The following is a 16,036-nucleotide window of genomic DNA, read 5'->3' as shown; positions in this document are numbered from 1 at the left end:
CCAAAAGGATGTTATTTTTGTACATTTGCTCATCTCACAGATTGTGGGGTTTTTTTATATATATAAAAATTTCTTTTGTAAATCTGGACTCAGTACTGCAAAATGCAATTAGATATGCTCTTTCGGTGTATTGGCTAGTTTCATCTCTACTTTTTTCACCAGCAGCATCATAATCAATGCACTGGTGTTGTGGGTACGCAAGTATTTCTGTGGAATCTCATTGTGCTCAGCAACATAGAAACATATAGTAAAAGAATAATTGCCTCAAAACTTTTACAGTCTCAAAACATAACAGTTGTGAAACAAATGGAGGTAGGAAAGGAAGGGAAGAGGAATTAATATTAATAAATATACAGTATTCCTAGCTTAGCTCTAGTGACAATTGTAGCTGCAATAGGTTGTCAATAAAACTAACGGCTAATCTGCCTACCATTGAATGTGTACAAATTTTCATTGTAGGATTTTTAAATACTATCACCTGAGTGTCTTTTCAACTACACGTTACAGTTCAAGGGTAAGTTAGCAATACTAAAATGAAAAATCTGTTTAATTTCACGTGTGCTTACTTCTTGAGCTGAATAAAGAACCTTTCTTGAAGCAGGGCCTCTGTAATGAACTTCACTGTGGCTCTTTTGATAAAAGTGTTGGTATAGCAAGGTAGTTAAGTGTTTATATAAGAATAAAATGCTGGAAATTAACATATTTCATATTTTGTTTTCTCTCGTACCCATATATTACGAAAGGCACAACAGGTCATCTGAAACGTCACAGCGTTTTCCATGCACTTGTACAAACTGTCAAACACAACTGATGATAACAATCAGTCACGGCTTTATTAACAACCTGTACGACTGTAAAACATTTCCACAATTACACTCACTAACAATTCATATTTGACAGTTCTTATTTGTTTGTCACTACCAATTATTCATCCTATTAGCGCCCTGGAAAAACTGCATGCAGTCTTTGAAGAAACCCCACAAGACTGGTCTCTGAAGGTTCAGTTCCTCCATTTTGCAGTAAGTGTGTTTTAAACGTAGGTCTAAGTGCCACCTAAACTTAGAGGAGGCAGAACGACTCTCAGTCAATTAGAGCTCTTTGTTACCCTCCGTAGAGAGCTTTTGGACGTCTGAATCCTCTATATTCCTTGTTCTGACGCAGGCCAAACCAGAATTTGCCTCCTTCTTGAGCTTTGACAGTCTGTGATAGTGCTGTATTTTACACCTGGCATTTTATGGGACCTAGGATGTTTGCTGGGTATTGCTCTAGTCTTCCAGACTTGGTTGTTTCACCATCAAATAAACCTGTTCTATCGATCTTGAATTCAGAAGAATATTCCGCATTAGCATTACATCACTTCCATAAACCAAGATGGACATGGAGAGCAACTCAAGACTTCAGGGGTGCTTAGAGTTCGCCTCTTCCCAAGGGTACAAGTAACAGCTGTTTAAATGCTCTGCTATTTCCTAAGCAAAATATGACCCTAGTTAGTTATTTCAGTTGATTACAAAGACAGGGTCGAAGCTTCAGTCTCAATTCCAGTTTGACTTTCTGTGTAGTGAAGTGTAGCTGACTGAACTCTTATTTTATAACAGGTCATCATAACACAGAAAAAATATCATTTTCAAATAATTTGACAGGATTTTCTTCTGCTTTCAATTTAATAAGATATTTCATTTTGTAAAAAGGGAGGGGGGTTCCATTTTCATCATGACTGTACTATGCACAAGCAACATGTATACTCAAATGCCCATCTCCTTAACTATTTTGGGGGATATCTGTCAACCATTTTAACAGCTTCCTATACAAGCACGAACACATCATGTAAATACTTTTTGGACTGTAAGACAACCCCTACTTCTGAGTATGAGATACAGCAAGTGTTCCCACTGACTGAAATAAGAATCTTGAATGCTCTTTTGAGAGAAAAAAAATGGTGCTAGAAATTTGATCTTCCAAAACAGAGAGATCTACTAAAATAACCTGACACTAAGGAAATCCCTCCCTCTATACATACTTGACATATTGCAATGTAATATAATGCTTCTAAAACACGACCCTGGGAACACTCTCTCCTCCTCTTTCTTTAGCATTTATGATAAACAACTTGAGTGAAGAGTGATTCTCTTCTAAAGATGGTTGGCAGTGAAGTAGCTAACAAAACTGACAGTAATACCCTGCTTTACAAAAAAACTAAAGTTCACTCAGGAAATTGATGGTTATTGTTCCATTTTTGACTCCAGAAAGAAATTACTGAGTTCAAGGAATTGTTTGGGGGATATAATACTTACTGCAATCCAACACACAACCTTCTGCCCACTATCCCAACGAGTTCTAAATAAAAGTGCTGTGTTAACACAGGCAGCTTGAGAGAGCCCAGCAGGAGACAGGGTACACAACTAACCAGTTCACAGCCCCAACAGTCACAATCTTTCACCTTATATGAGAAGTGGAAAAGCATCCTGTTTGAAAGCTGTATTTTTTGCCCAAGATATTTCTAACCTGACCAATCTGTCTTTCTGCGATTAGAATCTAAAATACATTTTATTTTATTGTTCTTGACACTAATTATGCCAATTGATTTTCTACTTCTCTAATCTTTGTGGTAAGGAATATAGGCCATGAAATATCTACTGAACTAAATGTGTGACTCAGTACACAATTGCTCAATAAAAATAAATGGTGATTCATGCAGTATAAATACCCTGAAAATTCAGCACACAGCAAATGATTCACACACTTCAAGTCTAAACATATTATCTTTTTATTGGAAAAGAAAGCAGGAAGAAATATTTCTTTAGCACAACCCACACCTATGTCTGTGGTGATATAAAGCAAGATTAAAACAACAACAACAAGATTGCCTGTTTGAAGGTAAAGGAACATGATTAAGGCTGGTAGGTTTAAAATTACACCAAGGGAATTGCCTTTTTTTAAATAAAAGACTCCTGGTCATTTATATGCTATGAGCCTCTGGGTCAGATGTTATTTGCATCCACATCAGTTTAAATCCCAGATAATTCCAGTGGCTTCTGGTGAGTTACTGAAGATTTTCACTAGTGTGAGTACAGAATTTGACTCTGTATAGTTTATGCTGATTATCCAAAACCACTGAAATATAGGAGAATTATGATGGCTAAGCCAGGGTCAGATCTGAAAGGAAAAAATGTTAACGTTCACCGCTCAAATATCTATAGGAGCAAAACAATGGCACTTCACGAATAAGTACTCCCATTGCAATGGATTCATCTGTTTTAGAGCAGATGATATACAGATTAAGAAATTGGGATTTTAACAGATTGCATCTTTCAAACCAATGACCTGATAGAATTTTCATCATCAAAAAGTTAATTCTAAAACACTTTTGGATGCCCACTTTTCAGGGAGCGTCCCATTAAACATCGAAACTTAAACGCCAAGTTTTGAAGTTGCAATCATTGTGTGACTATAAAACTTCAAATGTGATACAGCATGATCGTTCCTATCACACTGAAAGTGAAGAAAACACATAGTCTAGCATAATACGAGATGCAGAGTTTCTATTACTGTGACATCCCTACAAGACTGCTAAAGTCTGACAATCAACAAACAAATCCAGACAATATGCTCACCATATTATAATACAAATACCTTCTGTATTTTCACTCATCTCTTTACTTATATACTTCCTTCAAAGGTCACAACCTGCAGCATATAAAATCTCTTCCTTCACACCTTGCCATCTTAAACTTGTTGCTAATGTTCCCCAATATTTTTGAAAGGGAAAACATCTATCTGTGGCTGCAGTATTGCACACCCCTACTATAACATCACCTATTCCTCACCTATTTTATTATAAAAGCAACACAAAAACATAACAGAGCATGGAAACATTAGAAGCCTTATTTGTTGCCTTTTGAAATCAGCTAAAAGAATCCTGTTGGTTTCAAGAGCCTTAGAAGAGCTGTTATGGGGGAATATGCACTGTTCACAAGAGTCTTGGTATTTAGTTAATCCTGATTTCTGAGGTCCATAGTTTGCTTCCTTTCATGATTTGTAGCACACACCAATTGTTTTACACATGATTAACAGACAAAAAGAAATTAAGGCTTTCTGACGAACATTGAATTGCTTTCCGAACATTTGTTAAGGAACATGGAAGAGATGTTACTAGAAAACCTTCTCTCTCACAGAGAAGGAAAATGAAGTTTATATTTCAGAGATGCACTAAGGAATAGTAGTAGGTAGAAATCAAATTCCTTAATGGTTCAGGCCAAGCCTGCACTCATCCACACTCCATCCACAAGGTCGCATAACAGACTCTTCACCTACCTGCCTCATTTCTTTGTAGTTGTGATGTTTAAAATCAAGATTATCTGTGGTTGTCATTTCATTTCTTCTGTGGTAATAATTATTTGGGTCTGAGAAAAGAAATAAAAGAGTGTTCATGTATTTATCAGCCATTTCAAATATAAAGATGGTTAACCAAAGCATGCAAGAAACATGCAGTAATCTGAATTCCACTGTCCTATACAAATTTAATGCAGGTTTTCAAAAACAAAACACAAAGAAACAAAAACTTTAAAATATTACTGCACAAATCAAGTCATGTTAAACCAGAGAGAAGCAAGGAGGTGGCAAGTATCAGCTGGTTAGACAACTACACTGCACTAACATCTAAACTTTAACAGAAAAGCAAAAGGGCATCCTAAAGCTACAGAAAAGGGCAAAAGACACCAGAAAATGATCAGTCGGATGCAAGAAAAAAGAGTGGAAAGAAATTACATCAGAGGAAAAAAGCCCCAGTGACTGCCTTGTGTCTACTTGATAAATTCACTACTACAAGGAAGAGGGCGTTATCCTGTAGCATTATTGCTGAGCATTTTCAGAGTCTATGCACTGCCTGCAAAATACACACTGGGGATATTGAATATTTCTAATTATTTTCCTAAACATTTTTGTGAAAGTCTGAGGTCTTTAGTTTAAAATTAGCAGACACATTTCTACAGGGATATAACTGACACAGTTTGTGTGTTCCGCGTGAACACTTGTTGGCAGAATGTAAAGCATCAAATACCTAAATAAAGAAACATAGTGCCAATTAATAAAGTAGTATCAAAGCAGAAGATGCGGGTGGAACAAAAACCTGTTTCCTTGACTTTCCAGGTGAGTGCTTTGGCCATTCACCTGAAAAAAACAGGCRAAGACTGTAAGGGCTCAGTTTTACACTTCCTGATAACATATCCCTAGCCTAATCTGTTATGATTTATCTGAGAGATAAACAGGCCTATTTGAAAACACTGGAGGCATTCCTTATCTGCTGTATCTGAGATGTTTGGAAGTTTGAGTAACAGTCTGTCAGACCAGTGGTTCTCAGGCTGTTATGATAAACTATTCCTCTTCCCATAAAATCATCTTGATTTAGTTCAACATTCTGTCGGAACTAAAAAAAAATTAAACAAATATTATCAAAGCGTCATTCTGTCTTATTGCAATACAACCATAAGACACTGTCTCTGGAGAAGGAAGTATGATTTTTTTTCAAACAGTACCACATACAGTTGATTACTTGAAAATGAAATGCATAAATATTAGTAGCAGGAATACACCAAAAATACCCTACAGCAGCAAACACTTCATGAAATTAGGTAAAACTCTTAACATGTAAAAACACCCCATAAGTTTACATATGTATGTTTCAAACTTCTGACATTAAAATCTCTAATTATTTCCCCTTCCCATGGATTTTTAGAAGTATGTTTTCTCTCTTATGTGGCAGGAAGGCAAAACTTGAACTATTTCTGTTATTTATAAAATGAAACGTGCAAGTTCCATTAAGCTTTCCTGCAATATTACCGATGTTTTCTACCACTTTTATTTACTTTCCATTCTCATACTTCTTTCCTCCACTTCCATTCACTAAGCTACAGGAGAAATGCTAAAAGGTCAGTCCAGCAGTGCTCTTCAAATATGACTAAAAATGTCAAAAGACATCTTGCTTTACAACATCCACTTGTTCAATGCCTTCTGCCCCTTTCAGGGAGAACATATATAGCAAAACCACCTGGAAACCGATTTGAATTAGAGCCTAACCAGGTGGGGAAATGCAATTTCTTTGTTCTGAAGAATCAAGAGGATTAAGTTTCAAATAATGCATCTACATTTTTAGGTGTTCATGCCAACCTAACTGCAGGCTAAATTCATGCAAGTACATTGACAGCAGCGATGCTGCAGTAACACTGCAGATGACTCTGGAATGCTAAATGTTTAAAGGTCAACCCATGCTAATTTACAGAAATAACTTATTAATACATAAGTGCATAAGAAATGCAAATCACACCTCTGCTAGAAAGTCACAATGTGTTTCTAATGCCAAAGTGATATATTTACCCTCATAAAAATATTTCTGTTGTAAAAATTAATATAAACACCATAAAACTGCCAGGATGTTGAAGGCTTTCTCTATCACCAGAAGCCAAAATATACAGTAACGGATTTTTTCCTAACACTTTAAACCCTTTCAAATCCTGGCATTCTTTCCATACAAACATTAATATCATGGGAATGATGGCGAGTACAGTAGATTTGGTAGACAGTCAAGAATCTAGAAGAAAATCCTCTTACAGTGAAGATGATTATATCTCTGGTCCTTCCTCAAAAGTGTGCACAATTTGACAGCTCTCTAGAGAATTAATGCTCATATTTTGCCAGGATCTACCACAAGTCTGCTTGGATCACTGAATTTCTGTTGCAGCAGGAATACAGATTAGGAAATAAAAGGGTAAAATGTAGAAAGGCATAAAAATCCTGTACACAGCTGGTTAGGTCCACCTTGGCAAAAACTATTTGCTTTCATAAAAGAGAGAATAAGAGACCAAGAAAGTAAAACCACAGAAGAATTTAAATTGAAATGTATTCATTTATTCATGGCACCACTGCAAGACAGTGTGCGTTTCTTCCAAGGAGAAAAGATCCTGTAAAAGTGTGGCACTCCCATTGATTTAGAGGAATATATTATTTTTTCTACTAACTTATCTTTAAGTTACGAGTAATGTTAAGCTGGAGATAAAGGTAGCTCATTTCCTTCATCTTTCTATTTATATTCTTTGTAAAGATGGACAAATAACTAGAAAGCCTTTTCTATCTGCATTTCCATGAAAGAGATTGGCTCTAAAATGTCCAACTACTTTCCAGCATCACAGCTCCATGTTTTTTCCATAAATTGAACATAATATCAGAGAAGGCTGACTGATTGCTCAGCACTTTGACATACAGATGGGGTATTCAGGTATGTTACACCTCTACACAGCACCTAAAGCAGTGGAATCCCGATGCTTCCAATGGGCTTCCAGCCATTATGCTAACAACAGGAGAGCATGTTGCTTCCTCCCCCACACACACTTTAGTTTCTGGTATACTTTTAACTTGCATGTGAAAAGCATGAAGTGAGCTTTGCAATGCTTAGGAGATGAAACCAACACTCACAAAACAATATGACCAAAATATTCTCATTTAATAAAACCCTAACATGATTTGTTCATCTTGCATTCCCACAGAACTCCTACACTCAGTTGTATGGTATCATACTGATGCAGTTTGCAAGTTCAGAAGTGGTGCTTATGTGGTACTACAAATGGCCGAGATAATTAAGTCATTCTAAGTGACTTAGATAAATTTTAACTAAAAATATGAAAATAGTCTAAATCATTTAAACTGCCTTAAATTTTCAGTATATCCTCTTGCATACGAGTGACTTTTTTTTCCCTAAAGGTTTTCTGCTAACATACGATCTTTCAAATGGGCTCCTACAGTCTTATTTTAATAATAAGGGTACTTCTGAACATTGGCAATACTTCTCCAGAACAAAAAATATGAAGGAAGACCTTTTGAGGACAACCACTGCATTGTTGGATGATGTTACACATCTGTCCTGATGAGTATAAAGAAACATAATACATTGGCCATTTCCCAATAAACCTTATTGAATTTGGACTCATTTTTATTCAGTCTTTGCTCAAACTTCCAAAAAAGTTTAAAATTGCCTAAGACTGAGTTTTAGCTTCACAATGGTAAAAACGGAACACAAGGACAGACTGGCACTCCAAGCAAAAATTTACTCTCCTGGGTAATTCACTGAATTTACAGTGCTGCATACACAATTACTTATAACCAAAGATATAGGTAGGAAGTCACTGCATTATACAAAACAAGCACACTCCTAACACTTAACCAAACAGTCTGGCAAGCTGATGCAAACAATAAAAATAACACTGAATGATGCATCCACTGCAAAAGACAGTACACCATCATGGAGTAGTTTAAATCAGTCTTTTATCTTGGGTTGAAAGTGATGACATAATCAATGATACTGCTTTCTAAATAAGAATTATTAAAAACCAAATAATTTTATCCCAAACTTACTCCATTAAAATAAATGCCTATTGCTTTGAATGCTCTACAGTATAAATAAATGCATGAAAAGCTCAGATAATTTTGTCTCTCCTTCCACTGGGTACTTTTAATCATATGCAGTTTCTTTTAAATTTTTGTTAGGGTCCAGAAAGAACAGCCAAGGAAAGTACATCTAACCCTCTGAGGCAATTGCAAAAGATTGTGTGTGTCATTCTACATCTATGTAAATAGCAATGTTTTTGGAAACTGGAGAGACAATTAAATGCTGGTGCTTTCTTCCTCTTTCTCCCTGGCTAGTAATGGCAGTAGTGATCCTCTGCTATAAGCAGGATTTTCTGCCATCTCTCCTCTACAGCTAAATGTTTTTACCTTGCTGAAACAACAGATCATTTCTGCTATCTGAAGGATGGTACTGACATAGTGGGGTAACACAGCTTTTTTGTAGAAATACTGTAATAGTAAAATCTTCCTCTGGAAAGGGTAGTTTGTCAAAACTATCCCACAATGCCCCCAAAAATGTTTGTTGTGAACAATATAAATGTTTCACTGAAAAAGCTGACAAGCATCTTAATACAGTTTACATAATCAGTAACTCCTCTGATACAATTATCTAGTGTTTTCTCACAATGTTTCCAATGATTTGTGCGTGAAACATATGTAGCAGGGTTTATTAACATGTCCCACCGCAGGAATGGGGCTTTACTGCTTCCAAGTCCTAGCTGGCTCTACATATTTTCACAGCGCTCTGCCAATGCTAATAAACTTTCCTAAAATACTAATATCTTACTCAGGATTTTTCTTTATCTGGTATTCCCATCTTCCCCTCCCCTGTGAGCCTACATGATGAAAAGCTGAGATACACTACAGACTCAATGAAAGCCCACTTAATGCATTCATGGATTAATAAAGACATGAAACCTAACCTTACAAGTTTAAGACATGAAAGGAAATTCACAGTCATGAGAAACTTTCAGAACTATCTTGTTTTTTCACCCACTTTTATTCTTCCAGTATCTCCCTATGTCCAGTTTGACCCACATTTTTATGGCTATAGTCATGTGAACTGACAGAGTTTCACTTACTGATTTTGATGGATTTATGAGACTTGCCCAGTGTTATGTAGAAAACCTCCTGTCAGAAGAGAACCCTTGATTTCTAATCCCACATACAGTGCATTAGATCAGTGCTTTCAAAGAGGCTGGGTCCCATGGCCCAACCAGTCAGTTATCCAACTCACAATGAGTAAGATGATACCTACAGAGGGTGAGGAAATTCAGTTATAGACAACTGCAGAAAAGTTGTCCTGGTGTCCTTCAGCAGGGGAATAAATCATAAACAGAAAGGCCTCTGTAAGCTAGAGAATAGCTTTGTTTAGAGAGTTTTGCATGAAATGAATAAAATGAGCTAAGAGAGAGAAATGCCAGTTCTTTCTAAGCTAAAAAAACAGGTTAGCAGCTCATCAAAACCTATTAGTTCTCTCAGTCCAATTACATTTTGAATGAATACATCCCCTTCCCAATGTGTTTCTCAATGGGTGATTAAGGTATCTGCTTTCAAGAATAAACTGAATCAGCCACTGCAGAGAATCAACTCAACAAATGACTACCAGGAGGAATTATATTAGTAGCAGCTAGATACCATTTCCATTCTAATCCAAGATACGCAGTAAGTCCTAACAGCACTCACTCCAGTGGCGAAAGTGCACTTGTACTTAGCACAGATATATTTTGATCTCAGTAACACCTTCACCCATTCATACAGCCCGATGAAGTCAAAGGGAGACAAATGTCAACAGTCCAAAGTAGAATTCAGCCCTGTACGTGTGTATATCCAATAAGAATATAGTATAAATAAAAACTGCATTTAACAAAAAAACACCTTTCAAAATATCTACGTTTTCACTCTTTCCTCTTTGACTTAGGTACAGAATTTGGAATTGAGAATAATTATGAGAATCTCCCTGTAAGCTGCTCTCAGAAATGGTTAGTGTGTCATCTTAAGTATTCCCTGGAGACCTCTATGTGTGTCCTGCATGCCAGTAGAGTCATGGTACCAAAGAAAGCTCCGCTTTTTCTTCAGTCTGACACCATGTATTCTAAATAGTGGGGCTGGTTTATTCTTTGCAAACCCACATAGGAATTTGGGATAATTTGGGAACTGCTTTCTGACAGTTCACAAGTTTCAGCTGTCCTTTCAAGAGCTGAGAGGAAATGCTGTGTCTGGAATTGCCCCTCCAGAGTAAAAGGTGCAGTAGCAAACAAGGTTGGAGTTTTCTAAACCCATGGTCGAAATAGATCAGAATCCTCCTGAAAACATGAATATTCACATACACAGGACATTTCTAGTCATTGCCATTCAGGTCCATTACGTATATTTTGACCCATAGAAAAGTAGTTGTCTAAGTGCTGTAAACTTTCATTACTTACTGGTAATATACCTATTGATTTAGCTTTATGACAATACTTGCCCCATACTTTTCTTCTTCAGAGAATTATCCCTTCAGTGCCCCGGATTCTTTTTCTTTTTCTTTTTTTTTTTTCCCCCATGAGTATTTAAACTTCTAAAGGACAAAAATCAGGCTACCTCTGCTTGGCATGTGAAGACCCTACATCAACAGTGGAATTGGAGGCAGCAAGTCTCTGACCAGCAGCAGGAACAGTTAAAGCAGTAATGATAGGCTCTGGAAAGGCAGTTCTCTTTCTGGTTCTAGTATTTCTGAAAGTACTATTCATAGCCCCCTGCAAAAAAAAGAGAGAGCTATCCCCAAGGTGCTTGAATTTAAGATCAAAGGGGAAAAAAAAGCAGATGGAAGATCTGGAATGATTAGTGAACAATTTAGAACAGGTTTGAACAAACAGGTCTTCAAATATATATACATATATATACACACACACGTGAATCCATCATGCAACTATTTACAATATGCTTAACAGAAATATGGGTTTGGCAAAATCTGAAATTTTGAATGCTCTTTTCTTGAAGTAACCTTGAATAAGTTTTTACTTTGTAGAGAGTACCTAGCAAAATCTAATTGTATTTTGCATCCATATGATAAAATAAACACATAATATAAATTTTGTGCTAAATACCAGGATGTCTTTTGCTGTCATCTGAGACTTACCAGGGATCATGCCGGATTTGATAACACTTGAAATTTGCTAGAAAGTCTTACAACCCCCTGTCAACCCCCCAAGGATAAGCACTACTGCAGTCACAGCATTCGGCTTAGAATTAATTCAGAGAACTGCTATGGCCTATGCTAGGGAAAAAAAATCAGACTGCAGAATTAGAATGGTTCTTTCTTGCCTTAAAAGCTTGACATCTGCAAGTGACTGTCTTGAGACATAATCCTATTGCCTGTCTAGTATATTTGCACTCAGTAACATTAATTGCACTGCACTACAGCCTACACAACAGAAAATCTTGTTAGATCATCCATGCAATCTTGTTTTATTAATAAAGCTACTTATAGTTACTATGTTGTTGCATTTGAACAGAACTGTCCTGATACTGTCTGTGTACCTGGACAGGTATTTTTGTTTCTTTTTGAATAGCTCTTCCATTAAAGAAAGGTATTATATCAAGAGGAAAGATATATAAGAAATAAAGTTTGTATGTGTTGGTACAGGCAGCCATATCAACATCAACTGAGAAAAACTCTTACCTGGCAGAGGACACCCTAAGATTTCCAGTCTCATACAGATGCTACCTTCTGCAAACCATGATCGAGGGTTTATACGGATATAGCGTGCAACCAGTGGTACCGGCAACATATTGAGAACCGGGATCTCTTTCTCACTGTTTCCTTCAAAAATCTACGTAGGCCAAACATGAAAATGGCAAAATCAGTTCTTCTACTGGGACCTTTGGTAACAGAATCAGATAAAATCACCTGGTACAGCCCCAGGTTGATGGTGGTTCAGTCCAGAACTGCTCTTCAAAGAGCACAGTCCCTTAGTACCCCTGAGAGAAGGGCAAAGGAGCCAGAGCTCCACATCCTCCATCAGCCCATGTGCACCTGGACATGGCCATGAGATGTTCACAGGGAGCAGCAGACTGACTCTAACCCTTGCACAGGCCATACAATGAGAAACATTTCTCAACACAGGCAAGACCCCTGACAAGGTGGCATTCACATCCAAAGTCACACACATGTACATTTACGATAGAGTATATTCTGAGTCCCTCTCTGTATTATATAATTTGCTCTTAAAGTTATGCCAGGCCAATGGGACCACTGGGCGATGTTGCCTTTTAGTCTTATACTGATAAAACGGCCTGGCAAATCAAACTCCATGTGGACAGCCCCCCCTTTCCCTCCTCTGCTCTTCTTCATAAAATATCTGTTTTGTGATACTCACCATATCTCCAGATTCATTTTTGACAACAGTCCATGCATGGCTGTCATTGCTCACCAATACTCTGTAAGAGGTCACCCAGTTACTCCTTGAAAAAGACAAAGAGCATCTAAGTTATTTTTTCATAACTTAGAATGACTGCAAACTGTGTTTAATGTGATAAAGCTTGTAAGACTGCTAGTAATGGAAATCCCACTTGGCAAAGTCATGTCAACACTTGGCTGAAAAAGTGACATGCAAATCTAGGTTTAACAGATGATTAGAAAAACCCTAGCACATGGAAGCAAAAAAACATGCCAACAAGATAACGTTCCATGTTCCCAGGAGGTGAGGAACTACTGCTCTCCTTTCATTTTATATACAGACAGTCTTGAGATCAATGGCTTATCTAGAGCAGATTTAATGCCCCGATTCTCCCCTCAAACTCATTGGTCTGAAAGGGCAACAGTAGTTTATTTTTTTCCTAACACCTTCCTGGTCTCAAAAGGCAGTGTGTTGGAAGACAGTCATGCCTGAGAGGTGTTTCTGTACCTTTCAGTCAATTCAGGATGCTATAACTTGTATTTTCGTATATGTAAACCGATCACGCGTAACCAACAGTCCTCATTTTTGAGAACAGCCATATCTAAGAAAGCTTCTTGTTATATTGCACCCAAACAAGTGCAACTTTATTTGTTTTTTTTTTTAATAACCAACAAATAACATTAAAAAATTACCACGAACATGCAGGAATTGACTTTATTGTGCTTGTGTTTAAAGGGACAAACTAGCCTTCAGGTATTCCCTGGAAAATAATCAGGCTTCTAGTGGAGCCCAAGAAAGAGGGGGTAGCAAGAGAGAATTCAACAGCCACAAGTTCATCCAGATTTGTAAAAGGAGACATTGATCTTTGTCTTGCACAAAAGAGTGACCTTCAAATAATGACCAAGTCAATGCATTACAGCACAAAATTATAACTTTAGATTTCAAACTATTTCAGTAGAAGTAGTCTTACTTGCACAAAAGATTCAAACTGAGGTCTAGACTTATAGTGACATTTAAAAACAAAGATTAAATGAGTATTTAGTAGGATTTAGACAAGTGTTTCTGCAGGAATACACTAACACCTGAAAAAAGTCAACAAAATTTAGATGTCTAGTGTGATTTTGAAAAAAAATGACTAAGTGAACCCAGTTCTGGTGTCCACTAAATCTGTCCTTTGCAAATCACTAACCAGACTTCCTAGATGAATGGATTTTGCCATTCATATCATTTTAAATTGCATAATTTTGACTTTTGCCAAGCTGATTGAATTTCTTGTTATTGTACTGAAGAGATGAACATCTGACTATCACCCACACTGCACAAACACGTGCAGCATTTGTTAAACAACTCTAAAGAGCTATGAACCCTCTGCAGATACTCATTTTCTGCCTGTCAGTGGGAGACCTTCTGGGGTAGAGGATTTACTGGAGATCTGTGAAGTGCCATGCTGGCATCTCAAGACTCTGTGGCTGTAAAATGATATGCAACAATACAGCCAATGTCTTCAGCACACATACAAGTTTCTATTAACTCATAAAAAGTACTCTCCTTCCTTGTTTCAGCTTCTGCAATAACTTGGCATTTATACTAAAAGATATGACTGTGATCTTTAATTGTAGGCAGGCAGATTTACATCTAGCAAAGTTAGAAATGAAGAATTTAGAGAATGGCCAATATCAAAATTCCAGGAAAATGAAAAATAACTTTTTAGATTGAACAAGAAAGCACACTTGAGGAAAACTCACAGGTTTGACTGAGGGATGTACCTACTCAGTACACATTCAATGAGGTTTTTTTTTTTTAATTATTCTTCTTGGTCATTTTTCAAGATCAGGGTGAATGACTGAAAGAGGCAATGTTATAAACCAAAAGACATCATTGCTTCTGAAGTATTTCCGAGCTTTTTTAATTGAATTACACAAATAAAATTAAGAGGACAAACAATACATCCACATTCATTACTCCAACACTGGAAAAAATTCAAATAGAACATCAAGATGATATAAAAATCTACAAGATCACAGCTGACGTTCAGTATAACTGAGAATTTTGTAAGAAAAACATGACGCAGAAAATGTTTTAAAAGACAGCTCATTTTACTAACATAAGAAAATATGATTGTTACATTAATATTTGCAAGCTAGTTTTATTTTCTGTATTTCAATTTTCTCACTCCATACACCTGTAAGGGTTTACACTTCTCCCAAAGGAGAACCTACACTGATCAAAGTTGTACACATAATCAATCTTGAGTGATAACAAGTAACATACTTTTCAAAGGCAGTCTGCCAGTTAAAATGGGACTACATCCAGTCTAGCACGTTTGCAGTGTAAGAGGACTAAGAGGACTATAGAGGAGCATGGGAGGAGATAAATCAGGGTAATGTATTACTTCACATACAACATCCTGTTAGCTGTGCTTGCCTGTAAGGAATAAACATGCACTTTGCTTTTGTTTAGATGCAGGAAAAATATCACAGCACTTCTCCCACCAGCACTGAAAAGAAAACTGCCTCTAGAAAAAAATTAAATTCTGCTTAAATTCTTTCTCCTTTTTTTCCCCACTTGTTATAAGAAAAAATACCTCTGCCAGTACTAAGGAGACTGCTATAAATTCAGATTTCCCTCAAAAATGACATCTTCTTGCCTTGAAATTACAGTCCATATGATGGGAAAGGGGAATGTCTTCATGTTCTTAGAATGGAAACCTAGCAGGAGCACAGTGCTTCCGACCAGGCAGCTGAATATCTTTAAATCATCGACATTGCTACAGCTACAGACCAGCAGAACAGCATCTACATGCTAAATCTTCTTGAAAGCTGCAGATTTTCTACACATGTGCAGCCTAGGAGGTCTGATACTTCCAGAAAGCAGATGGATGTGTTGCACATGCTTGAATCAACAGCCAGTCTGTTTACAGTAAGCACAATGCTCCCTGGAATTGAAGAATTTAATATGTACGTGCTGCCCAGTTTATTCATGTATATACAGAAATCCAAAGCTTTCTGGGAAATCCATCACAGAAGCATGGCAGCTAAAGCAAAGTCTTGTTCTAGAAGTATCAGGGAATTTCATCTACTCTGTTTTGGTACCTGATGACAGGAAGATCCATCTTATTGTGTTTGGGATTTGCAGACAACATGAATTTCTGCAGCACTTCATGTCAAATCTTTTCAGGGCATATTAACATTGAACAATAACACTGCTAAGGAAGCTTGAAGGAAAACCATAAAGCTTAACATTATTTAGGATGTCCCTACAGT

General features: G+C 37.0%; 1 protein-coding gene across 1 annotated transcript in view; it reads right to left on the bottom strand.

The window, feature by feature from the left end:
- Positions 1–16,036, bottom strand: part of CPXM2 (carboxypeptidase X, M14 family member 2) — an 80,564-nt gene that overhangs the window by 18,134 nt on the left and 46,394 nt on the right. The window contains exons 4-6 of the mRNA XM_026065669.1: positions 12,753–12,837; positions 12,056–12,206; positions 4,312–4,400 (exon numbers count right to left, since the gene is read on the bottom strand). Of these exons, the coding sequence (XP_025921454.1) occupies positions 4,312–4,400; positions 12,056–12,206; positions 12,753–12,837 (325 nt within the window). The remainder of the gene's footprint in view (positions 1–4,311; positions 4,401–12,055; positions 12,207–12,752; positions 12,838–16,036) is intronic.

The sequence above is a fragment of the Apteryx rowi genome, unplaced genomic scaffold (genome assembly GCF_003343035.1).
Source record: "Apteryx rowi isolate R43461 unplaced genomic scaffold, aptRow1 scaffold_23, whole genome shotgun sequence".
NCBI lineage: Eukaryota > Metazoa > Chordata > Aves > Apterygiformes > Apterygidae > Apteryx > Apteryx rowi.
This window is presented reverse-complemented; position numbering and strand designations above follow the sequence as displayed.